Raw genomic sequence first — 23,376 nt, 5'->3', positions numbered from 1 at the left:
CTCTACGTATCTCTCCGGCGGCTGCCGGCTGCGTGGTCTGCTTTCATGTATTCCTGTATTGTCATATTGCTGTATGTCACCCCCTATATATTGTCTGTAACCTCAACTAATGTCCAGCACTGCGTAATATGTTGGCGCTTTATAAATTCAGTAAATAAATAAATGAACTGGACCTGGGCTATATTTTCACCCCATAAATAATCATTGAGAGGGACAACAATATAGAATCTGTACCTGTACTTAGCATAAATCTGGTTAAACTATTGACAGTTTACTTTAATATGAAAGAAGGGAATTTGTCTGTCCCATCTTTCACTTTAGTCTTAATTTATGATCACATTCAGCCACTACAGAATGTCATGCAAGTATTGTGACAGCGGCTATATGTGGACTAGTGACAGCTCTCTGCAGTAATAATGAGGAAAATTTAAACTACCTAATGTCAGAGATGGATTAACCAGGGGCGTCCTAACTTAAAATAATCGTAATTCGGCAATCTTTACCCAGAAAATAACCATAACGCAGCAATGATTCACCAGAAAATAATCATAACACAGCAATGATTCACCGTAAAATAATCATAATGCAGCAATGATTCACCATAAAATAATCGTAATGCGGCAGCGTTTCACCAGAAAATAATTGTAATGTGGCCAGCGTTTACCAGAAAACAATCTTAATGTGGCCAGCGTTCAACAGAAAATAATCGTAATGTGGGCAGCGTTCACCAGAAAATAATTGTAATGTGGCCAGCGTTCACCATAAAATAATCGTAATGTGGCCAACGTTCACCAGAAATGCATGCTCACCTGTAAAAAAAAAGCATTTACTCGCCTGCAGAAGACTCCTCTCCCTGGGCGCAGCTTTCCCGACCATCTTCCAGCAGCCAGCCTGTGAAAGTCCCGCGCTGACAGGTAGAGCAGGGCTACAGGAAGATGGCGCCGAAGCCCTGTGCTGGAGACACAAATAGTCTCTAGTGCAGGGCTTTGGGCGCCATCTTGCCATAGCTCTGCTCTGCCTGCCGGGAAGACTATGCAGGCTGGAGCGGTGAGCTGCGGGCTGTGGGGAAGAACTGGCACGGCGTGGCCACTTCACCACAGGGGTCAAACAGTCTGGTGGGGTAAGGTAGGCACATCCACCCGCGACGGCACTTCTCCCCCCAACCGGAGCTCCAGGCGACCGTTTGTCCTTGCCTGGTGGCTGGAACGCCCCTGGGCTCGGGACAGAAATTCACAGCTCAGAGCGGTAACCCTGAGCTGGATCCATGGGAGGTGAGTAACGTGCAGGGCTGCCGCAGATCTATCTATTGGTATGATTTTTAGGGTGTAAAAAAATGCACTGCTTTCAAACCCTAAAATCCAGAAATCCTAATGCCAGGGACATTAAGGTGAAATGGAACCCTAGGCAAGGTGGTAGCTTTGGCTCCTCCTTATGGTTCTAAATGGGAGAGGAGTCAGAGAAAGTGGCAATTGGGCTCCCTGACACCAACTAGGCCCCAGGCACCTTCCTAGGGTGCCTTGTGGATGATCCTGCCCAAAGCTGCATGTAACTGATTACTCTCTGATTAAACCTCAGTCCAGAAATGTTGTTCATTTTACCACTTTACACCACTTAATATAGAACACATGACTGTCGCCTCTATCTGCACTCCCCCACTTCTTTATTTTTTATTAGATTTTTTTTTTGTTATTTAGCACTCTTATGTTATCTATTGTGTAGTGCATACCTAGCTTTAGGGGAAAAGGGGCAAGAGGCTGTAGGACAGTAGTTCTGCCTGGGAACCTGCCTCCATTCCAGCACTTAATTCATATGCTCACATCTACTTTGGAGTCCCACTTTAGAACACCCAGGACTTCCATACACAGGGCCAATAACAGTTACTCGTCTATTTTGAATAATGATACGGTATTACTATGTTCTTTTGGTAGCTCCAAGGTAAAGCAAATGAAAGTGAAATACTTACTCTACTCTGGTACAGTAACTCTGCCTCTGTCCTGCTCTTATTAGCAATCTCTTCATACTGAGCCTTGACTTCTGTGATGATACCATCCAGGTCCAGATTTCGACTGTTGTCCATGGATACAACCACTGAGGTGTCTGAGATCTGAGCTTGCAGCTGAGAAATTTCCTATAAAACATAGAAGACTGTTGTTGTCTCACATTTTAACCAGGACATCAGTACATACAAAGCACACCTGAAGCAGGAAATAAAAGTAGAGGGAAGTCTCTGGATAATCATCCTGTAGCCCACCGTTCCAGCACAATAGCTTGTCAAACATGCTTTTGTGGCCATGCAGAAGCATGACTGTACTGTGTCCTGCCTTGTCTACTGCGTACTGCATATAAGTAAATATGGACCACACATACCCAGCTGCACTAAGCTGCTCATGTATGCCTTTTTCCTAGTGCATGTGCATATGGTTGCACTTGGAATGGAAGCATGGCCTTGGAGATGGAGAGGGTTCCAATCAGCAACGGTGGGCTCGTGGAAGATCTGGGAAGCCTTTGAAGCATCCAGGATTACCACAACAGTTAGTCCCCGGTTAACGAACGAGATATGGACTGTAGATTTGTTCTTAACCTGAATCTGTTCTTAAGTCAAAACACTGTGCACTCTCTGTCCCCTGTACCTCCTCTGTGCCCCCCTGTGCCTCCAGTGTCCACCTCTGTGTTCACATGTGTGGCGGCAGGTCAGTTTTGGAAGTCAGAGTCTGGTGCCCAGAATATACTAAGCCCAATAAGGATTCTACTGTGATGTTCAAAACCATGTTAATACCCTGAAGGGTCAGCCCTTTCAGAGGAGTAGCTATATGTGGGCAAGGGGGTACACATGTCCCTGGGCACAGCACTGTAAGGGGGCTCAGCACGGCCGCTGCACCTCCACATGCATGAGAGGCTGCTCGTTGGTTGCCCAAAGTGCCCCTGCTTCTCTCCCTGACTCTGCAGAGGAGTGCAGGAGCATTAACAGAAGCAGAAAAAGCTGGGGAGTCATCTGACTATCTAAAGGGAGAAACATCTTGTTATTTATAGGGTGCAAACCTCACTATCTAAATGTGGGAAGGGGGGCAGATCTGGCTATCTATGGGGGGGGGGCACATTTGGCTATTTAAAGGGTGGCACATCTGGGTATCTGAACAGGGAAAGGGGGCACATTTGGCTATCTAAACAGCATTTCTACATTTGACTCCACCCATGAGCACAACCACATTCTGATGCATTGTCATGCCCATTTCCTCCAGGGGGTGGGGAGGATGGGGTGGTCAAAACTGTCTTTGTCCCCCGGTATTGAAAACCCTAGCTACGCCTCTGACCCCTTTACTCCTTATTGCCTGCTTTGTGGAAAAACATGCTGAGTGCAATCAATAAAAGACCGGCTGCTGCAACTGTGGATATAAACATACATACCGCATCAAACAGAGTACCTAGGAAATTAATTTCATCTGTTAATGAGTCAGCTTTAGCTTGGAGTTCTGCCTTATTCATAAATGCTGCATCAACATCCTGAAAGTAAGGGGAAAACATCATATAATTATCTTTCTGCTTTCTAAGTGAATCACACCATAAGAAAAGATAGTTGAACAAATAGTAAAAATGTACATCTTAGTGCCCAGGATCATGAAGAAGATCTTTTTAAATAAATTACAGAATTTAGGTATCTGAATTTAGGTATATGACATACCTGAACTGACATGTGACATAATGGGCCTGATTTACAAAGCGGTGCTAACAGTTAGCACCCTGGTGAAAAGCCCTTTATCACGCCTAAACTCTGTTTAGGCATGATAAGTTCAGGTGTGATAAGTTTAGGCATGATAAGTTTAGGTGTGATACGTTTTTAGGCATGATAAGTTTAAGCACCAACTGGGTTAGCACCGCAGTGCACAGCTGATCAAAAGTTTTGCGCTAGCAAAGTCTGGTGCACTTTGCATAGAGTTTAATTGCGCTGCTTTGCGTGCGGGGCTTTGCATGCGATCTAAACTTATCTAAACTTATCATGCCTAAACTTATCATGCCTAAACTGAGTTTAGGCATGATAAAAATGGTTATCACGCCTAAAGTCTCTAACTGGGTTAGCACCGCTTTGTGAATCGAGCCCTATGAGATAAACATGTGTTTGTACAGTGCCATTTCTGCATATAACACGATTGTCTTCATTTTTTCCCTTTTTCTCACTGAAAGGGTTAAACATTCAGGTATGCAAATAACAGTTTTACTTTGTACAGCACCACGGAATATGTTGGCGCTTTAAAAATCAATAATATTAAAAACATTTTCTATCTAGTCTGGACCTAGTCGGAATATAGCGTAACCTTCACTGATAACTAACCACAGCTACTGTATAAAAATATTTCCTCATCGAGAACAACTTCTGAATGCAGGGAATAGATAAAAAAAGGCCAATAATTCATAGGTTGTAGCTTTCAGACACTGGAAGACTGTGTCATTCAGCTGAGACAATAAAACTGTGGGATTCTAAGAGATGCCATTTTTAAGAGTGGGGCATAAATGCAATTGTTTATCTCATTAGTTTATTTTCAGTTCATTTTCTTTAAACTACAATAGTGTGAAATGGAACTTAAGTTGAGCTGTACATTAAGATTTCTACTTTAACCACTTGAGGACCATAGGCTTACACACCCCTAGTGAACAGGCTATTTTTTTTTACAATTTAGGCCACTGCAGCTTTAAGGCCTCACTTGCAGGGCTGTACAACTCAGCACACAAGTGATTCCCCCCTTCCCCCTCTGCAGCTGTACGTCTGTTCCCCCCAGAGCTTTCTATTGGTGGGTTGTGATCACTCCTGCCATGTTTGTTTATTATTTTTATATTAGACCCTCCCTCCCCCCCTGCCAGCCAATGACAGCAATTGGCTGTCATCATCAGATCGCTCCTGTGGGTCTCAGGGGGACAGCCATGTCACAGTTTCGCCGTCTTACAGTCTCCTAGTGGCGATCGCCATTCAAGCAGATAAGCACGCACGATCTCTGGCAAAACACTCCCCCAGGAGGACTTGACGCCAATCGGCTGTGGGAGCCACCGCGTTTAGGCCCATTGGTGTGACACGGTTGTTAGTAGCCATCTAAGCCCCTCACCGCAGCCCCGGTCCTATTCATTGTCCCGCTGGCCACCCATAATGTAATAGAAAGAATCCTGCAGGGCACACCATCACAGAAATGAGCCGGGTGCTTGATACTGAGACATAGGCTGTGTCTCCAGTAGATCAGTGGACAAATGTATCAGCACACCGATATGGCATAGTTCACGCTCTTTTATTGAGCCATGCGTTCCACAAAGGTAAAAACCGACAATTGTTTCGAGGGCCACGCAGGGTCCCCCTTCTTCAAGGCGTGTGGTTATAAACACATTAGAATTTGACAAACTTTATATACCAACCTAATCCCTAATCACCCCACCCATAGTGAAATCAAGCAATGATGTCATCTCCATTGTTTACACATCAAAACATGCCTCAATATTAATCCTATCGTACAATCAGTATACTTATCAAAATGATGATACTGTTCAGTGCGCTCAGCGCTACTGTGCCTGCATTTTCATACCTGTCAGAGGGTTCTCCGTTCACATCCTGTAATAAATATGTGGATAATTGCCCCAGCGATTTGAATGTACCTGGCGACACACAGCCGTTGTCTAGAGCCCTGGTTGGTAGTTCATCCGTTAGCCACGCCGTGCAGTCATGCCCACTGCGTGACTGCACGGCGTGGCTAACGGATGAACTACCAACCAGGGCTCTAGACAACGGCTGTGTGTCGCCAGGTACATTCAAATCGCTGGGGCAATTATCGGATTACAGGATGTGAACGGAGAACCCTCTGACAGGTATGAAAATGCAGGCACAGTAGCGCTGAGCGCACTGAACAGTATCATCATTTTGATAAGTATACTGATTGTACGATAGGATTAATATTGAGGCATGTTTTGATGTGTAAACAATGGAGATGACATCATTGCTTGATTTCACTATGGGTGGGGTGATTAGGGATTAGGTTGGTATATAAAGTTTGTCAAATTCTAATGTGTTTATAACCACACGCCTTGAAGAAGAGGGACCCTGCGTGGCCCTAGAAACAATTGTCGGTTTTTACCTTTGTGGAACGCATGGCTCAATAAAAGAGCGTGAACTATGCCATATCGGTGTGCTGATACATTTGTCCACTGGCCACCCATAATGATCACAACCCCATCGGCGGGTTGGCTCTTCTGTGCCTGCGTCATCTGGTGCATACTGCACCTGAGCACTACTACTATGATGTGGACGCTGGCGGGTCGCTATCATTACGTCCGGTCAGCTGGGAGGACCGGAGCTGCGGCGAGGGACTGAGATGGCTGCTAGGGGCTGGAAGAAGCCCCAGGTGTAATGATTGTGGAATTCTCTCCGTGATCAGCGCACAAGACGTGCGCTGACACTGCGGAAATCCTCCACAAGCGTATAATTTGAGGGAACCCAGCAAAAGGTGCAAAGCACCTGTAGAGGGAGATTCCTGTCAGCAGGTGGAGCTGTGGAGTGCAGAGGAACAGCTCCTCTGCCCTGCCACAGACGCAAGACAGGAATTGCACGAAAAGAAGAAACGCAGGGCAAGATAGCCCTGAAAGAGAGAGATCAAAGCGACAGAGGGTATGTGTGTTCACCAAACTAGTCGCCACCCTGCGACGATGAACACACAACCAGGAAGATAAAGTGAGAAGGCAATCGCCGGAGATGGCAGTTGCTAACAGCGACACAAGACCGAATAAGCACAGATGAGGAATGTATGTATGTCCACCAATCTAGCCGCCAACCTGCGACGGCGGACACACAACAAAGGAAACTGAGTGAGAACGCAATCGCCTGAGAAGCGATTGCGAATGAGATTGAGCAAAGGGACAGATTGTATGTGTGTGCACCAAACTAGTCGCCAACCCGCGACGGTGCATACACAACAGCAGATATGAAGTAGGAACGCAATCGCGGGAGAGGCGATTGCCAGAGGTGACACAAGGCTTACAGCAAGGCAGAGCACGAGAGTAGCAAAGGCACAGCAAATATACAATGAGAAGATAAGGAAAAATGCAAACGCTAACTAAACGCGAACACCGCACTCATTCGCAACAGTGCACGCGTTTATGCGCTGTCTCCGCGTGTTAAGCACAACAGAGACAAGCACGCCTAACTAACCACCGACAGACAAACATGAAACAGAGGACGCGAGCGCTTGCTTAACGGTACCTCACCGAGCCTCCAGCAAGCGTTCGTAGCAGACAAGACAGATACACGAAAACAGAAATAAGTGAGAGAGACGGATCCACAGCACTAGCGCAAGGCGAGTGCGATCCAGGCAAGACAGATTAGATGAGATAGCTGGTAGCAACCGCTGCTCCAGCTATACTCCAAGAACAACAGATCAGAACGACTTCCTGTCGACCACTGCTGGGACAGGACAATCGCAACAGACAAACAAAACAGATATGCAATCCTAACTGCACTAGGGAACCTGCCTAGAGCAGTCCCAGGAATTACTCTAAGCTAATCTTAAAACAATGAGCAAGGCTGACACTCCAGGAGTGTTTCACAGGACTAACTCTTATGACCAACGCAGGTCTGTGATATCACATGGTATTTATAGTACAAACCTCCAGAGGATGTGGCTAGGAAATTTGCATGACCAACGCATGCAAATTCCCTAGCAGCAGTAAGCTGCAAAACTGACAAAAGGTCTCTCTTCCAGAGACCTGCAGAATGCGCAGGCAGCTGAGCGGATCATTACACCAGGTGAGCAAAATCTGTTTAATTCTTCTTGCATTGGCAGTCCTTTAAGTAATGCTGTATATAAGCTGAATTCCTGGAATCTTGGAATTCAACTCAGAATGCACTGACATGGTGAAGAAGTCCTTAAAGTTCACTAGTAAAGTGACTGCTGTAGATGAAGAAGTGTATAAACCTGTACACGTTACTTACCCTCTTAAGGGTGACAAACTCATTCTCTGCAGCTGTACGTCTGTTCACCTCTTCTTCATATCTGCAGGAATACAATGTGTGAAATCAAATCCTTTATCAATTTTGTCCGAACACTCAGTGGCTCTTTTCTACACTGAATACTCACTTTGTTTTAAAATCTTCCACCACTTCCTCCATGTTTCTTCTTTCTGCCTCCAGCCGGATCTTCTCACCAGTCAGACTTTCCAGCTGTCTCCTGAGATTGCTAATAAACGCTTCAAACAGGGGTTCTATCTGACACTTGGCTGTCTTCTGCTCCTGAAGAAGGGACCACTTGGTCTCCAGCATCTTGTTCTGCTGCTCCAGGAATCTCACCTAGCGGGCAAAATTGGTTTATGAATTTATATTTTTCTCACAGCTGGTGAACATGTTCAGATGAGCAATGTGTGAAGGACATCTTTTACGCTAATATAAACATAGGCCTTCTTCATCTAATGGTCAGTGCAGTGAGTGTTTATGATTCTTTGACGCCACTTATTTTCAATTTTCTTGTTTTACCTCATACTATTGTATTGTGAAGGCTAATATAGCAATACAGCGACGAGTTAAAATAGCTATCCAGTTGTCTACATTTTTAAAAGTGCTACTACATTTTTAGCACGTAATTATGTTTAAAGCAAATCTAAAGCGACAAATAAAAACCTTATGATATAATTAATTGTATGTGTAGCAAGGGTAAGGTATCATCAGTAGGAAAGAAAAGAGTCTCATATTTTCATTTTTAATTATATAGCTTTTTTTTTAATAACATTTCATCATTCTGTCACAGTTGCACTTTTAAAAGCACACTCCATCTTTTAAACTATAACACAAAGCAGAATGAATGCCCCTTTGAGCTTTCCTGCAGTAAAAATTTATCTCAAGCCATCTCTCACTGTTTAACACAGATGTTTAAATGCTTCAGACTGTATCTGACCCAGTGGGTCGAATAGCTCAGTGAAGCTCTTTTGCATAGATAATAACTGAAGTTTTTTTTAACTCTTCCTGTACTGGAAAACAATATGAGACTCTTTTCTTTGCTACTAATGTTCTATTTCTTATTCAAATTTGGCTGCACTTCCTGGAGCTAACAAGAAGGAGGTGCTCATAGAAATGTACTGTGCTGAGTATGGAGGGCTACCTGTGACAGGAAATTATGTACAGCGATGAACTTGATCCCACCTTCAAGCTACAATGGTGCACAATAGAGAAGAAGTCAAAGCAGAACGCAAATACATGTTGACAATTTGAGATACTCTTTAAAGATGTTGATGTTTCTCTCTGTTACTCTTGCAGTATATGCTTATGATATGATGCTAGCCTCGGCTTCTTCAACCATTGAATACATGAAGGGCATAGACCCTAACTGTCTATTGCTTGGTTATGTGGTGAGAATCTTCTTCACATTCTGCCCTCCTCATTCTTATGGAGAAGCAATGCAGAGAATGTGCCCCTAAGAGGAAGTGGCAAGACCATTTAGCTTTCAAGTGAAAAACTGCGCCATAGGTCAGCAACTTTTGACTACTTTTGGGTAAATTTATCAACAAAAAATTCCAATCAGAGCTAAAAAAAACCAAACAAACCTTGATGCGTTTTTGTACAACCAAACTTCAACAGGGACTTCAACAGGGACCTATCAGATCTACTTATATTTTTTTGTCATTTATCTAGTGTTGCTCCTCCTATCAAAATGAATCACTTCCAGTACAAACCTGGGGAAGTTATGAATATTTACTGCACATAGCCAGATCTTCTGGGGCCAGTATAAGGTACTTATTCAATGCAATTTCCAAGAAATTTTAAGGAACACTAATTTGCATAAATGTACAATTTTTTGAGGCGCACGTTCCCTTTCACTGCAGCCACCAGGCACAATTTATTATTGACTTGGGGCAGCAGGAAAAATCTGGGAAAGAAGTTGTTTTTTGGTGCAATAAAAGTGTCTTTAAAGTGAATGGGAACCGCATTTTTAAAAAAATGAAGCAAATACTTACCTAAGGAGAGGGAAGGATCTGGGTCGTATAGAGCCTTCCGTCTCCTCTCTCGGTGCCCTCTATCCTGTGCTGGCTCCCCCCCGTTTCAATCCCCCACCAAAAGGGTATTTGGAAGTCTTCGGGAACCGTGTCCTCCCGAAGACGTGCGGCTCCATACAGCACAGGCGTGAGCGTGCAAGAGAGCGTGCTTGCGCAGGCGTAGTACAGGGCCGCCCTTCTTCAGGAGCACTCGGGCTCCCTGAAGACTTCCGAAGCCTCCTTCGGCCGGGTAAAGCAGTATTTGACTAAATTAGTCAAATACTGCTACCGGGCGAGCCAGCACTGGATCGGGGGGACCAGGAGAGGAGCGGGAAGGCTCTATAGGACCCAGAGCCTACCCTCTCCTTGGGTAAGTATCTGTCTCATTTTTTTAAATGCGGTTTCCATTCACTTTAATGATTATACGATTGGGGCTTTCACCATGAGAGGTAAGCCAACTAATTCCTCTGATTTTAACAGTTCCAAAGTGTTTTATAATTTTTGGTTGCCTCCTACCCATCAGTTAGTTAAAGGTTTGCAAACTTTCTGCATGATTTTATAATGCAAGTCTTGTAATACTTTGAAATACATGCAATACAGTCACCGGACTGTACAAGACTTGTGTGGAGTTAGTAGTGACGACCTCTAGTAGCTACATATGCTTTCAATGTTAAAGTGGTACAAAACAGAAAAAGCTAGATATATTGTAAATGTAGGCAATCACTATTGCATTTTTTTAACTAGATACAAACATTTAATCAAATCATTTTTTTTAATCAAGGGCCTTTTTCTTTTAATTATGAATGCAGTATTGGTTAACTTTTGATGGGGAATGGTCTATCTTTATTACTGAAATTTTTCAGAAAGCGGGGCAAGTAGTGCACAGGTGACAGCCAGTTCAAATACATTTTTGATTACCGTATATTTCTGCAAAATTTTGACCAATTTTTATTTACTTATTTAAGTATTTATAAAGCGCCGACATATTACACAACACTGTACATAGTATATTGTCACTAACTGTCCCTCAGAGGAGCTCGCAATCTAGTCCCTACCAGTCATATGTTTATGTATGTATCGTGCATGCATCATAGTTTAGAGCCAATTTAGGGGGAAGCCAATTAACTTATCTGTATGTTGTTTTTTTTGTTTTTGTTTTTGATGTGGGAGGAAACAAGAGTGCCCAAAGGAAACCCACACAGAGACGGGAGAACATACAAACTCCTTGCAGATGTTGACCTGGCTGGGATTTGAACCAGTGCTAACCACTACACCACTGTGCTGCCCAATGTCAAATAGGTGGTAAATGTAGCCATATTTCAATCAATGAACATACTGTACATTGAACAAGGTATGCCTAGCTTAGTATTACTGAGGGCCTTCTGCTTCCAGACAAAAAGAATATTTTGTACTGATCATTAACAGGAACAGTAAGAACCATGCATAGGTCTTGAGTCAATGGTGGCAGATCAATGCCACCTTGCTTTAGAAATCTGACATACAGTGGCTTACAAAAGTATTCGGCCCCCTTGAAGTTTTCCACATTTTGTCACATTACTGCCACAAACATGAATCCATTTTATTGGAATTCCACGTGAAAGACCAACACAAAGTGGTGTACACCTGAGAAGTGGAACGAAAATCATACATGATTCCTTTTTTTTTTTACAAATCAATAACTGCAAAGTGGGGTGTGCGTAATTTTTCAGCCCCCTGAGTCAATACTTTGTAGAACCACCATTTGCTGCAATTACAGCTGACAGTCTTTTAGGGTATGTCTCTACCAGCTGTGCACATCTAGAGACTGAAATCCTTGGCTCCATCCATCTTCCCATCAACTCTGACCAATTTCCCTGTCCCTGCTGAAGAGATGCACCCCCCAAGCATGATGCTGCCACCACCATATTTGACAGTGGGGAAGGAGTGTTCTGAGTGATGTGCAGTGTTAGTTTTCCGCCACACATAGCGTTTTGCATTTTGGCCAAAAAGTTCCATTTTGGTCTCATCTGACCAGAGCACCTTCTTCCACATGGTTGCTGTGTCCCCCACATGGCTTGTGGCAAACTCCAAATGGGACTTCTTATGCTTTCTGTTAACAATGGCTTTCTTCTTGCCACTCTTCCATAAGGGCCCGTTTCCACTAGCGCAAATCCGCATGCAGACAACGCATGCGGATTCGCATAGGCAATACAAGTGGATGGGACTGTTTCCACTTGTCAGTTTTCATTTGCGTTTTTGTGTGCAGGATTTTTCTGCACGGTAGACCCTGCAGAATTCGCCTGCGTGTGGAATGCAGGCGAATCGCAGACAATGTATTTAATAGGGAAATCACATGCGTTTTTTGCATGCGTTTTTTCCCGCGATTTGCGTGCGATTTCGCATTGAAAGTAATGTAAATTGACACAGGCAGTGACATGGTTAAAATCGCATATACCCTGCCTATGCGAAATCGCATGCGAAATCGCGGCAAAATCCGCATGCGGAATCGCAACCGCATGCGATTTCATCAGCGGTGAAATGCGGCAATTCCGCACCGCAATAGTGGAAACGGGCCCTAAAGGTTAACTTTGTGCAGTGCACGACTAATAGTTGTCCTATGGACAGAGTCTCCCACCTGAGCTGTAGATCTCTGCAGCTCCTCCAGAGTCACCATGGGCCTGTTGACTGCATTTCTGATCAGCGCTCTCCGTGTTCGGCCTGTGAGTTTAGGTGGATGGCCTTGTCTTGGTAGGTTTACAGTTGTGCCATACTCCTTCCATTTCTGAATGATCGCTTGAACAGTGCTCCGTGGGATGTTCAAGGATTTGTAAATCTTTTTGTAGCATAAGCCTGCTTTACATTTCTCAATAACTTTATCCCTGACCTGCCTGGTGTGTTCTTGGGACTTCATGGTGTTGCTGCTCCCAATATTCTCTAAGGCCAGAAACCCACTAGGAGCGATTTTCTGTGTGCTTTGCGATTTGAAAACTCTTGCTAATGTAATGCTATGGGTGTGATCCCACTTGAGAGATGTGATTTTATAAAAAGCCCCCATAGCATTGCATTAGCAAGAGCGGTTTCAAATCACTAGCGTTTAGAAATCGCTACTAGTGGGTTTCTGGCCTTAGACAACCTCTGAGGCCGTCACAGAGCAACTGTATTTGTACTGACATTAGATTACACACAGGTGCACTCTATTTAGTCATTAGCACTCTTCAGGCAATGTCTATGGGCAACTGACTGCACTCAGACCAAAAGGGGCTGAATAATTACGCACACTCCACTTTGCAGTTATTGATTTGTAAAAAATGTTTGGAATCATGTATGATTTTCGTTCCACTTCTCATGTGTACACCACTTTGTGTTGGTCTTTCATGTGGAATTCCAATAAAATTGATTCATGTTTGTGGCAGTAATGAGACAAAATGTGGAAAACTTCAAAGGGGCCGAATACTTTTGCAAGCCACTGTAGAATCAATAAAACCACAAATCCATCTAGCATTGAATCACTCAAGGTAGTTAAAAACACTGTGGCCATTATTCAATCACCTTTTCTCCTAAGTTTTCTCCTACTGTAGGAGATTATTCATCTTTTGTTTAAAATAACTTTTCTGCACTATTTTCTTGCTTGCTGGCAGCATAAAAGGCTTTTCAGTGATAAGGTGTAAAAATATAAAATATATACTTGCTTAGTTTCTTTTAAAAGACAACTGTAACAAGAAGGATCTGGAGGCTGCCATATGCATTTCTTTTTAAATAATACTAGTTGCCTGGCAGCCCTGCTGGTCTATTTGCCTGCAGTAGTGTCTGAATCACAGTAGAAACAAGCATGCTGATAATCTTGTCAGATCTGACAATAATCAGAAACACCTGATCTGCTGCATGCATGTTCAGGGTCTATGGGTAAAAGTATTACGGCCCGTTCACACTGCACGCGTTTCCAGCCGCGTTTTGGAAACGCGTGCAGGTGGCCAAAACGCACGACATCAGACATTGCATAGAGTGCAATGTCTGATGTTCACACTGTATGCGTTCCGGACCTGTGCGGTCCGGGAACGCATGCTGCACGCAGATTTTGCAAAAACGCGTGGCTGTCCCATTCACTTTTCAGTGATGGGATCAGCCACGCAACGCACACAAACGCGGATGGCCATGCGTTCGTACGCGTTGCGGTCCGCACGCGTTCCGCACGCATGGCCATCCGCATTTCTGATCTGAACGGGCCCTTAGAGGCAGCGGAACAGCAGGATAGGCAGGCATCTGGTATAGCTTAAAAGGAAATAAATATGGCAGCCTCCATATCCCTCTCATTACAGTTGTCCTTTAAGAGACAGTTAGTCTTTGTTAGTCGTTGTAAAGCAAACAATGTGCCTGAGCTGTACAAATGTGTAATAATAATACAAATAAATATAAATAATAATAATAATAGATACATAAATAAAAATAATAATAATCATAAACACATATGTATGTACAGGAAGGATCAGTTGGATTGGATACATAGAAAGGCAGAATGAACAGCAGTGCACAGAGAGAAAAATCTATGTTTCTTAGGGCTCAGCCACACTATAAACACTTTTCTGAGCGCTTGTGATTGATTAGTGCTTTCTGAGTGCTTTTTAACCTCTTGAGGACCATGGTGTTAAACCTCCCTAGTGACCAGGCTAATTTCAGTTTAATTGGCCACTGCAGCTTTAAGGCCAAGCTGCAGGGCCGTACAACTCTGCACACAAGTGATCCCCCCACCCTTTTTCTCCCCACCAACAGAGCTCTCTGTTGGTGGGGTCTGATAGCGCCCCCCATTTTTATTTTTTTTTAAATAAACATTATTGTTTTTTTTTTTAAACTGTGTCTTTAAATGCTATCCCTCCCTCCCTCCAGCCAGCCAATTATGGCGATCGGCAGTCATAGGCCTCTCGCTCTCTTGCCCCACAGAGGGACAGCCGTGTGATCGCAGCGCTGTACATGTAAATACACGGCGGTTTCGCCGTGTAACAGTCTTCTGAGCGGCGATCGCCGCTTGGAGACTGAAGGCGCTCCACCCACCAGGCAGGAGATGCGCTGCGTGCGATCTCCTGCAGACTGCTGCCCCAGGACTGTACGCCAATCGGCGTTAGCTGGTCCTGGGGTTGCCGCCGCAGCCACGCCCATTGGCGTGACGCGGTCGGCCAGCGGTTAAAAATCACTCCCATTCACTTTCATTAAAATTGTGGTAAAAATCGCAGTGATAAATTTTTACGCAATTTTGACCGCGATTTTAATTTAAGTGAATGGTAGTGATTTTCAGGGTTGGTGCACACTTCAAGGAGCTTTTTAAATGCTAGAGATATTAAAAGCTCTTGCTAATGCAATGCTGTGGGGGATTTTTACAAAATCACATTGCTCCAGTGTGAACACACACAGAGGATAACATTAGCAAGAGCTTTTAAAATCACAAAGTGCACAGAAAAGCTCTTGTAGTGTGCAACAGCCCTTAAGCTTTGCTCACATTATAAATCGCCAGCGCTATCACAAGCACTGAGTGATTTATACTGTGATTTTTACAGTGCTTTCCCAGCACTTTTTGCTTAGAAAAGCGCTGTTCTAAGCGCTTGTGTCAGCAATGATTTTTTTCACTTCCCGTCACGAAGTGAACTCTTTAAAGAGACACTAAAGCGAAAAAAAAATTATGATATTATGATTTGTATGTGTAGTACAGCTAAGAAATAAAACATTAAGATCAGATACATCAGTCTAATTGTTTCCAGTACAGGAAGAGTTAAGAAACTCCAGTTGTTATCTCTATGCAAACAAGCCATTAACTCTCAGACTAAGGGCTGGAACCCACAAGAGTGTTTTTTTGAGCATTTTGGCAGCGCTGCGATACGCTAGCGTTTTGCCAAAACGCTCAGCTGATGTTAATGGATGGGGCAACTTCCACAGGAGCGTTTGCATTTCCCAGAAACGCAAACGCAGGACCTGCAGCATTTTGGGAGCGTTAGCGCTTCAATGTAAAGTATTGAAACGCTAGCAGAAACGCTCAGCAAAACCTAAACTGAGCGGTTTTGCTAGCGTTTTGCGGTTCAGCACACTGTAACAAAATGAAAAATAATTCACAGGAGCAATCAGGATAAAAACGCAAAACGCAAAACGCTACGCACCCGCTGGGCAAAAAAATACAATGTTGCAAAACACGACCAAAAACGCGCATGAATCCGCTTGCAAACCGCTCAGACAAAACGCTAGCGGTTGCGTCTTGCGTTTGCTGATTTCAGTGGGTACCAGGCCTAAGGGTGCGTACAGACATGCGACTATAGTCGTTTAAAACGATCGTTACCGACGGCATTGCCCGACGATCGTTTGTAAAAAGTGCACAAACGATCATTAAAACGACCGACCAACGAGATATGTCGTTGGTAAAGAACGATCCATTCTGCCAGATCTTTTCCAACGACCATCGTTCAAAAAGTAATGTCTGTACAACGATCGGTCATTGATCGTTCATTCTCAAAGCTTTGCACATGCTCAAACAGTTCTTTTTGACACTTGTGTTTGAAATTAGTTTATACATCATGTTGCGCACGCAACGCTCGTTCCAAGATTGTTCGTACACGAACGATGTTCAAAGTAGCCTTTCTTCAAACGATCATCGGCCGATACCTCCTTTAACATCGTTCGTCGTTCAGAACGAACGATCGTTATCGTATGTCTGTACGTACCCTAAGTTTAGTCATGGAACGGGCTGTTATCTGACTTTTATTATCTCAACTGTTTTCTTTTTCTCTGCTAGAGGAGAGGTCATTACTTCACAGACTGCTCTGAAAGACTCATTTTGAATGCTGAGTGTTGTGTAATCTGCACATATTATAGAATGATGCAATGTTAGAAAAAACACTATATACCTGAAAATAAAAATATGAGAATATTTTCTTTGCTGCTAATCTTCTAGTAATTATTCATAGTACACAACCAATTCATTATATCATATTTTTTTTTTTCGCTTCAGTGTCTCTTTAACCCGGAAATGAATAAATACAATGTATTTATTCATATAAGCGCTCAGGAAATCATTATACAAAGCGCTTTTCCTTCTTCCTTTTACCTTCCATTGAGCCAAAGCGCTCAGAAAATGGTACATGTAGCGCATTTGCATTTCAAGAAAATCAAAACGCTTACATGTGAACACTGTCATAGGAAATCATTACACAAGCGCTTTTAAGGCGATTTACCAAATCCCCAGCGCTTAAAAAATCAGCAAACGCTCATAGTGTGAATGAGCCCTTAGTGTGTTAATAATTGCAGAGCCGTCAAAATGGAATTTACAACGGATAGATTGCTGTAATCATAAAGCCTAGCTGGGTTTACTTACCTTGTCAATGAAAGAGGCAAACTTATCATTAAGACCCTTGATTTGATCCTTTTCATCGGTCCTCACTCTCTGGATATTGGGGTCGATTTCCAGATTCAGAGGTGCCAGAAGACTTTGGTTCACAGTGACAGAGGTGATGGTTGCAGCGCTAGATCCTCCAAAACCATGCCCATATCCATGGCTGAACCTTGGGGAATGACCTCCTCCAAATGACATTTTATGTCCTCCAGTAACAATATTGTACACACTACTACTACCAAAATTAGAGAAAACTTTGTGGCTAGCGGAGCCTTTTCTTGAAGACATGGAGCTGTGTTTGGAAATGGAGGGCAAGCAAGCTGAGGACGAGGTGAAATTCTTGTGTCCGGAGCCGCTGTGTGAAGAATGATGAGACTGATGAGACATGTTATTGGCGCTCAGAATGCTCAGAAGGATAATAGCCTGTAAATCTAGTATGGCTGGTGGTGGTGCTGAACAATTGCCTTTACATTAGCAGCACAGCCATATTCCCTTTATACGCTCGTAGAATTGGGTTTGGCCACTTTGATCTTTGACTAAGACCCCATAATTGTGTCTTATGAGCTTGGATCTCTCACATTACTAAAAGGCAGTTCTCCTAATTTAATAGAAGGCAAAGCAACACACCTCAAATATGAATTAAGATTAAAAGCACTGTTTCACTATATAAAAAACCCTCTTTGAGATTCCTTTCTACTACATATCTGAGAATAATAATAAAAAAAAACGATCATTTGAAGTTCTGCAACTACACACTTGTTAAAAATATCCTCAGTGGGAACATTGCACCTGTCGCACCTTTACATCTCTCCCTCTCTTTCTCTCTCTGAAATTGCACCTCAGACTAAAATAGCAAATATATACCAAATGAATTGAATCAGACAGTCTTTAGGTGTACTAGACAATTGTAAAGAGGCGCCCTAATCATAGATAAAAGCATCTAAAAACAGTTTAAAATTGACAAAAACGTCAGGTAGCTTACCTCAATGACGACAAATCTTTGTAATAAACAAAAGATTTATTATAGCTATATGCTATAATAAATCTTTTGTTTATTACAAAGATTTGTCGTCATTGAGGTAAGCTACCTCACGTTTTTGTCAATTTTAAACTGTTTTTAGATGCTTTTATCTACGATTAGGGCGCCTCTTTACAATTGTCTAGTGCATTTTGTACCCCCATACGTGTCCCGTTTGAGGGGTGGAGACAGACCACGCGTGGTGTACACCACGGTGGACACCTGTCCCCCTTTTTTCCCAAGGAGTGCGACCGCATCCAGGTCCCCGGTGACCTCCCCGAGTGGAGTCGGGTTTATTGTCTCCACCTGCTTCCTGCGGTCGGTTGCCCCTCTGCAACCTACCTTTGTGAGTAGATTTTCACTTACTACAATTACCCGATTGTATTGACGTACTGCACCATTGGGCTCCCCGTTTTTGTTCCCTGTGTCCTTTTTCAGAAGGTGTCCTGACACCCACTACCCACTTAGTCTATAGGTGTGCTTAAAGAGAAACTCCGACCAAGAATTGAACTTTATCCCAATCAGTAGCTGATACCCCCTTTTACATGAGAAATCTATTCCTTTTCACAAACACACCATCAGGGGGTGCAGTATGGCTGATATTGTGGTGAAACCCCTCCCACAAAGAAATTCTGAGTACGTACTCTTGGCAGTTTCCTGTCTGTGAACCCTGTTGCATTGTGGGAAATAGCTGTTTACAGCTGTTTCCAACTGCCAAAACAGCAAGCAGCAGCTACATCACCTGCCAGCAGTAAAAATGTCGCCATGTGATAAATGTCAGAATATAAATCAGGGATTTAAAATATTTTACAATGGGCAAACACTGACTAAACCATTTATACATAATTATTGTAAAAATTAAGCGCTTTTTTATTACATTATTTTCACTGGAGTTCCTCTTTAAGATGTCTTAAAATGAAGTTCTAATTGCAGTAATGCAAGTATAGTGCATTACTAAGAGCCTCACTTTAAAATGTTATAATCACGCTTAAAATGATTTACTGTTCATTACTAGTGAGGAGCACACATTTCCCATAATCGTAATTTGGCACTGTAATTAGCAATTAATTTTGTTTGTAAACCTAATCAGGAACCATAATGGCACAATTTCCCATAATTTCATCCTGACTTTAACGGTTAATAGCAAAGCCCCCATAATGCCATTGTCACCAAAATTGCTACATAAGTTAAGGGGAATAATGGGAACAAGTCAAAAAAAGTTTTTAAAAAAGACCTTGTAGTTTTTGAGAAAATCAATTTAGGGCCGGTTCACACGGACGGCAGGCGGCGTTGGGGCGGCCAGGAAGTCGCGTCGTCCTGTGACGTCCCGTTCGGTGGCGGCGGTACAGAGATCGTCACGATCGGCGTTTCTCGTCCCCGCAGGGGGACATGAAGCCGCGCCGGCTAGCCGTCCCTGGACGTTGCATGCGGCTTCTAGGGATGGCCGAAACGATGCGTTAAATCGGGATCAGAACGCCGCGTTTATGCAATCGACGGTAATCGACGGTAACCGCGCAATGCAAAAAGCTCCTATTCACTTGAATGGGAGAGTTTAGCCGATGGGTCCCGAACGCTTGACGGTAGACGCCGCCAAGCGTCCGTGTGAACCGGCCCTTAAAATATGCAAAGGAAAATGTTTTTTTAACTTAAAAAATTACAATTTAAAAACAATTTTCCCTTTGCATTTTTTTTAAGTCTTTTTTTTTAACTTGTTTTTACTTGTTTCCAGGCATGCTCAAATATGTGACTATACACTTCCTCCTTCAATCTGGACCAATCCGGACCAAAAAGCGTCATTAGGGGCCCTTTGTTGCAGCCAAATTTCCCCCCTGGGCCCCTGAGCTGGCTGCTGACCCCCCCCCCCCCAACCACCTCCCAACTTAACTGTGCTCCCTGGGGCCCTGTAGTGTCTATTTCAGTGTAGTGTCTCACCTGCCCGCCAGCACAGATGAGACGCTACTCTGCCAAAGACTCAGCAGAGGCCCTGGGGAGCAACAGTTAAGATGGGGAGGAGGGACACCTTGGGGGCCCCTACAGGCTCTGGGGCCCTGGTGCAATTGCTCCTTTTGCCTCTATGGTAGTTCCGGCCCTGGTCTCATGGGTAACATTAACCGCCCCCCCCCCCCCCTCGCGCCACCGGCACAGATGATATAATTAACAGGATGAAATCCGAATAACACCTATTCAGATTTCATCCGAAGTCAGTATTTGAGCATGCCTGCTTGTTTCCATTCTTCTCCTTAACATACTGAGCAGAGCACTTTTGGTTAAAAAATATCCTCTATAGGGGCTTTGCTATTAACCGTTTCTGCAGCGTCTTGACCCCGGGGTTGCAGCCATTTTTTACTGAAGACAGTAGGGGTAAGGAGCAACTGTAAAGGGCTCTACCTGATCCGACTAGCCCACCGGATCAGGTAGCATGTCTATTTTTTTTTATATGGCTTAGGTTTGCTTTAACCCGGGAGGGTTTTTTTCACCTTTTTTGCCTAGCGCTAGCTACATGCTTCCCCCCTTCCTGCGGCATCATACGGGGGGTATGTTCCGCTTGCCCATAAGGAAATCCCGTTCTGAACGGGATTTCTTGAGGGCTTCCCCCGTCGCTATGGCGACGAACGGAGTGACGTCACAGGGAGTCCCGATCCACCCCATAGCGCAGCCTGGCGGCGATTGGCCAGGCTGCACAAGGGGTATGCGGGGGGGCTGTATCCGCAGCGGGTAGCGGCGCATCGGCGGCGGGCGGTGGCGATCAGACCAAACACGTAGCTAGCATTTTGTTTGAGAAAAAAAATTATGTAAATCGGCCCAGCAGGGCCTGAGCGGCACCCTCCGGCGGCTTACCCCGTGTCACTCACGGGGTTACCGCTAAGGAGGTTGATAAAGGGCTGCTTTGGCCATTTAAATCCTGTGAAGCAGTCTGTGGCCTAATTCATTTACTTTAACTCCCAAATTTTTTCTTAGGAGATAATGTTTCATCTTCTATTTGAAATAACTTTTCAGAACTTTGAAATTGAAAAAGCACCAAAAAGTAGGTGGTGAAAATGTAATGTCAAAATTATTTCTTCTTTGCTGGTGGCTATTAAGGCATTTTATTAATAAGGGGTGAAAATATCACCTAGGAGAAAACTTAGGAGAAAAAGTGAATTGAATAAGGGCATGTGGATGTGTGTTCATTTTCAGGTCTAATGGAGAGGGTGTTTAGTTTGGGGACAGATACCAGAGGGTTTTGCTGTTATCTAGGGCCCTAGTGTAACAAATGGGGAATTATCTCTGTGGTCAGCGCATAAAATGTGCGCTGACACTGCGGAAACCCTCCACAAACGCTTAAATAACAGAACCCAGCTTTGGTGCAATGCACCTGTAGAGAGGAATTCCTACCGGCAGATGGAACAAACCCTCTGCACTGCCACAGATGCCAGAGAGAAATTGTACAAAGTGAAGCTATACAGGGCAAGATAGCCTCTCGAGAGAGAGTGAGCACAGAGACAGAATGTATGTATGTCCACCAATCTAGTCGCCACCGGGCGACGGTGGACACGCAACAGCAAAGACAAAGCGAGAAAGCAATCGCAAGAATGGCGATTGCTAACAGTGACACAAGACTGAGCAAAGACAGAGCATAGGAAGGATAAAGACAGAACCAATAACAAACTGTAATCCAACATGAAAAAGCAAACAGGACTAGCTACACGCGGTCACCACACGTTAAGCGCAATAGCGACAAAGCGCGTGCCCGGCACGGTCACCGCACGAAAAGCGCAACAGTGACAAAATGTACCAACCCTAACTAACACATAAACCTGACAAAGATGACAGACAAATAACGCGAACGCTTGCTAATCGGTTGCCTCCCACCTGACAACTGCAAGCGTTCGTGCTGGACAAGACAGACTAAAGGAGTAACCAGTAGCAACCACAGCTAAGGCTACACTCCAAGACAGACAAAGGTGATCCACCGCCTCTACCGCCAGGGCGAATGCGATCTAGGAATGAGATCAAACTATTTACTGCCAACCGCCGCAGGCGACAGTACAATCGCAGGGACAAGACAAAACAGCACAGGAATAAACAGTACAAATAATACAAAGCCTGACTGCACTATAGAGAATGCAAGGTGCACTCCCCAATAATTAACTACACTAGAATATTCGCAAACAATCAGCAGAGGGGCTGAAACTCAAGGCAAGTCCAGCAGAACCAAACCTTTATGACCAGCAGGGAATTCTGGGAGGAAATGGTATTTATACTGCAACCCTTCAAAGGAAGCAGCTAAGCAATTTACATGACAAGTGGATGCAAATCCCTCAACAGAACAGCAACTCTGAAAGTTGCAGAGTGAAAACAGGTCTCCTTTCCAGGGACCTGCAGCATTCAGACCTGAAAAATGGTCAAAAAGCTGCCTGCCTGTGCAGACACCAGAGCAGATCATTACACCTAGTCAGCTATACTAGTGTTGGGCGAACAGTGTTCGCCACTGTTCGGGTTCTGCAGAACATCACCCTGTTCGGGTGATGTTCGAGTTCGGCCGAACACCTGATGGTGCTCGGCCAAACCGTTCGGCCATATGGCCGAACTAAGAGCGCATGGCCGAACGTTCCCCGAACGTTCGGCTAGCGCTGTGATTGGCCGAACAGGTCACGTGGTTCGGACCCGAACGCGCTCTGATTGGCCGAACGGTCACGTGGTTCGGGTAAATAAATACCCGAACCACGTCATATCTCCGCCATTTCTCTGTGGGTTTAGCTTTGGGTAGGCAGGCAGGGTAGTTCGCTCTCCAGCCACGCTAGCCAGGGTCCCCCCCAGTCATTGTGTGTCGCTGCTGGGAACAGTAGTACACCGCTCGCTCAGCCACACTATATATAGCATTGTTTACTGCCACTGTGTACCTCGCTCAGCCACACTATATATAGCATTGTTTACTGCCACTCTGTGTACACGGCTCAGCCAGACTATATAGCATTTTGTGTACTGCCACTGTGTACCTCGCTCAGCCACGCTATATATAGCATTGTGTTTACTGCCACTCTGT

At 44.2% G+C, this 23,376-nt stretch overlaps 1 protein-coding gene across 1 annotated transcript in view; it reads right to left on the bottom strand.

The window, feature by feature from the left end:
* LOC137544841 (keratin, type II cytoskeletal cochleal-like) overlaps positions 1–17,719 on the bottom strand; it is a 28,816-nt gene extending 11,097 nt beyond the window's left edge. Inside the window, exons 1-5 of the mRNA XM_068265932.1 lie at positions 17,315–17,719; positions 8,103–8,311; positions 7,958–8,018; positions 3,406–3,501; positions 1,964–2,128 (exon numbers count right to left, since the gene is read on the bottom strand). Coding sequence (XP_068122033.1) covers positions 1,964–2,128; positions 3,406–3,501; positions 7,958–8,018; positions 8,103–8,311; positions 17,315–17,719 — 936 coding nt within the window. The remainder of the gene's footprint in view (positions 1–1,963; positions 2,129–3,405; positions 3,502–7,957; positions 8,019–8,102; positions 8,312–17,314) is intronic.
* Between the last annotated feature and the right edge of the window lie 5,657 nt (positions 17,720–23,376).

This window comes from Hyperolius riggenbachi, chromosome 2, assembly GCF_040937935.1.
Source record: "Hyperolius riggenbachi isolate aHypRig1 chromosome 2, aHypRig1.pri, whole genome shotgun sequence".
Classification (NCBI taxonomy): domain Eukaryota; kingdom Metazoa; phylum Chordata; class Amphibia; order Anura; family Hyperoliidae; genus Hyperolius; species Hyperolius riggenbachi.
This window is presented reverse-complemented; position numbering and strand designations above follow the sequence as displayed.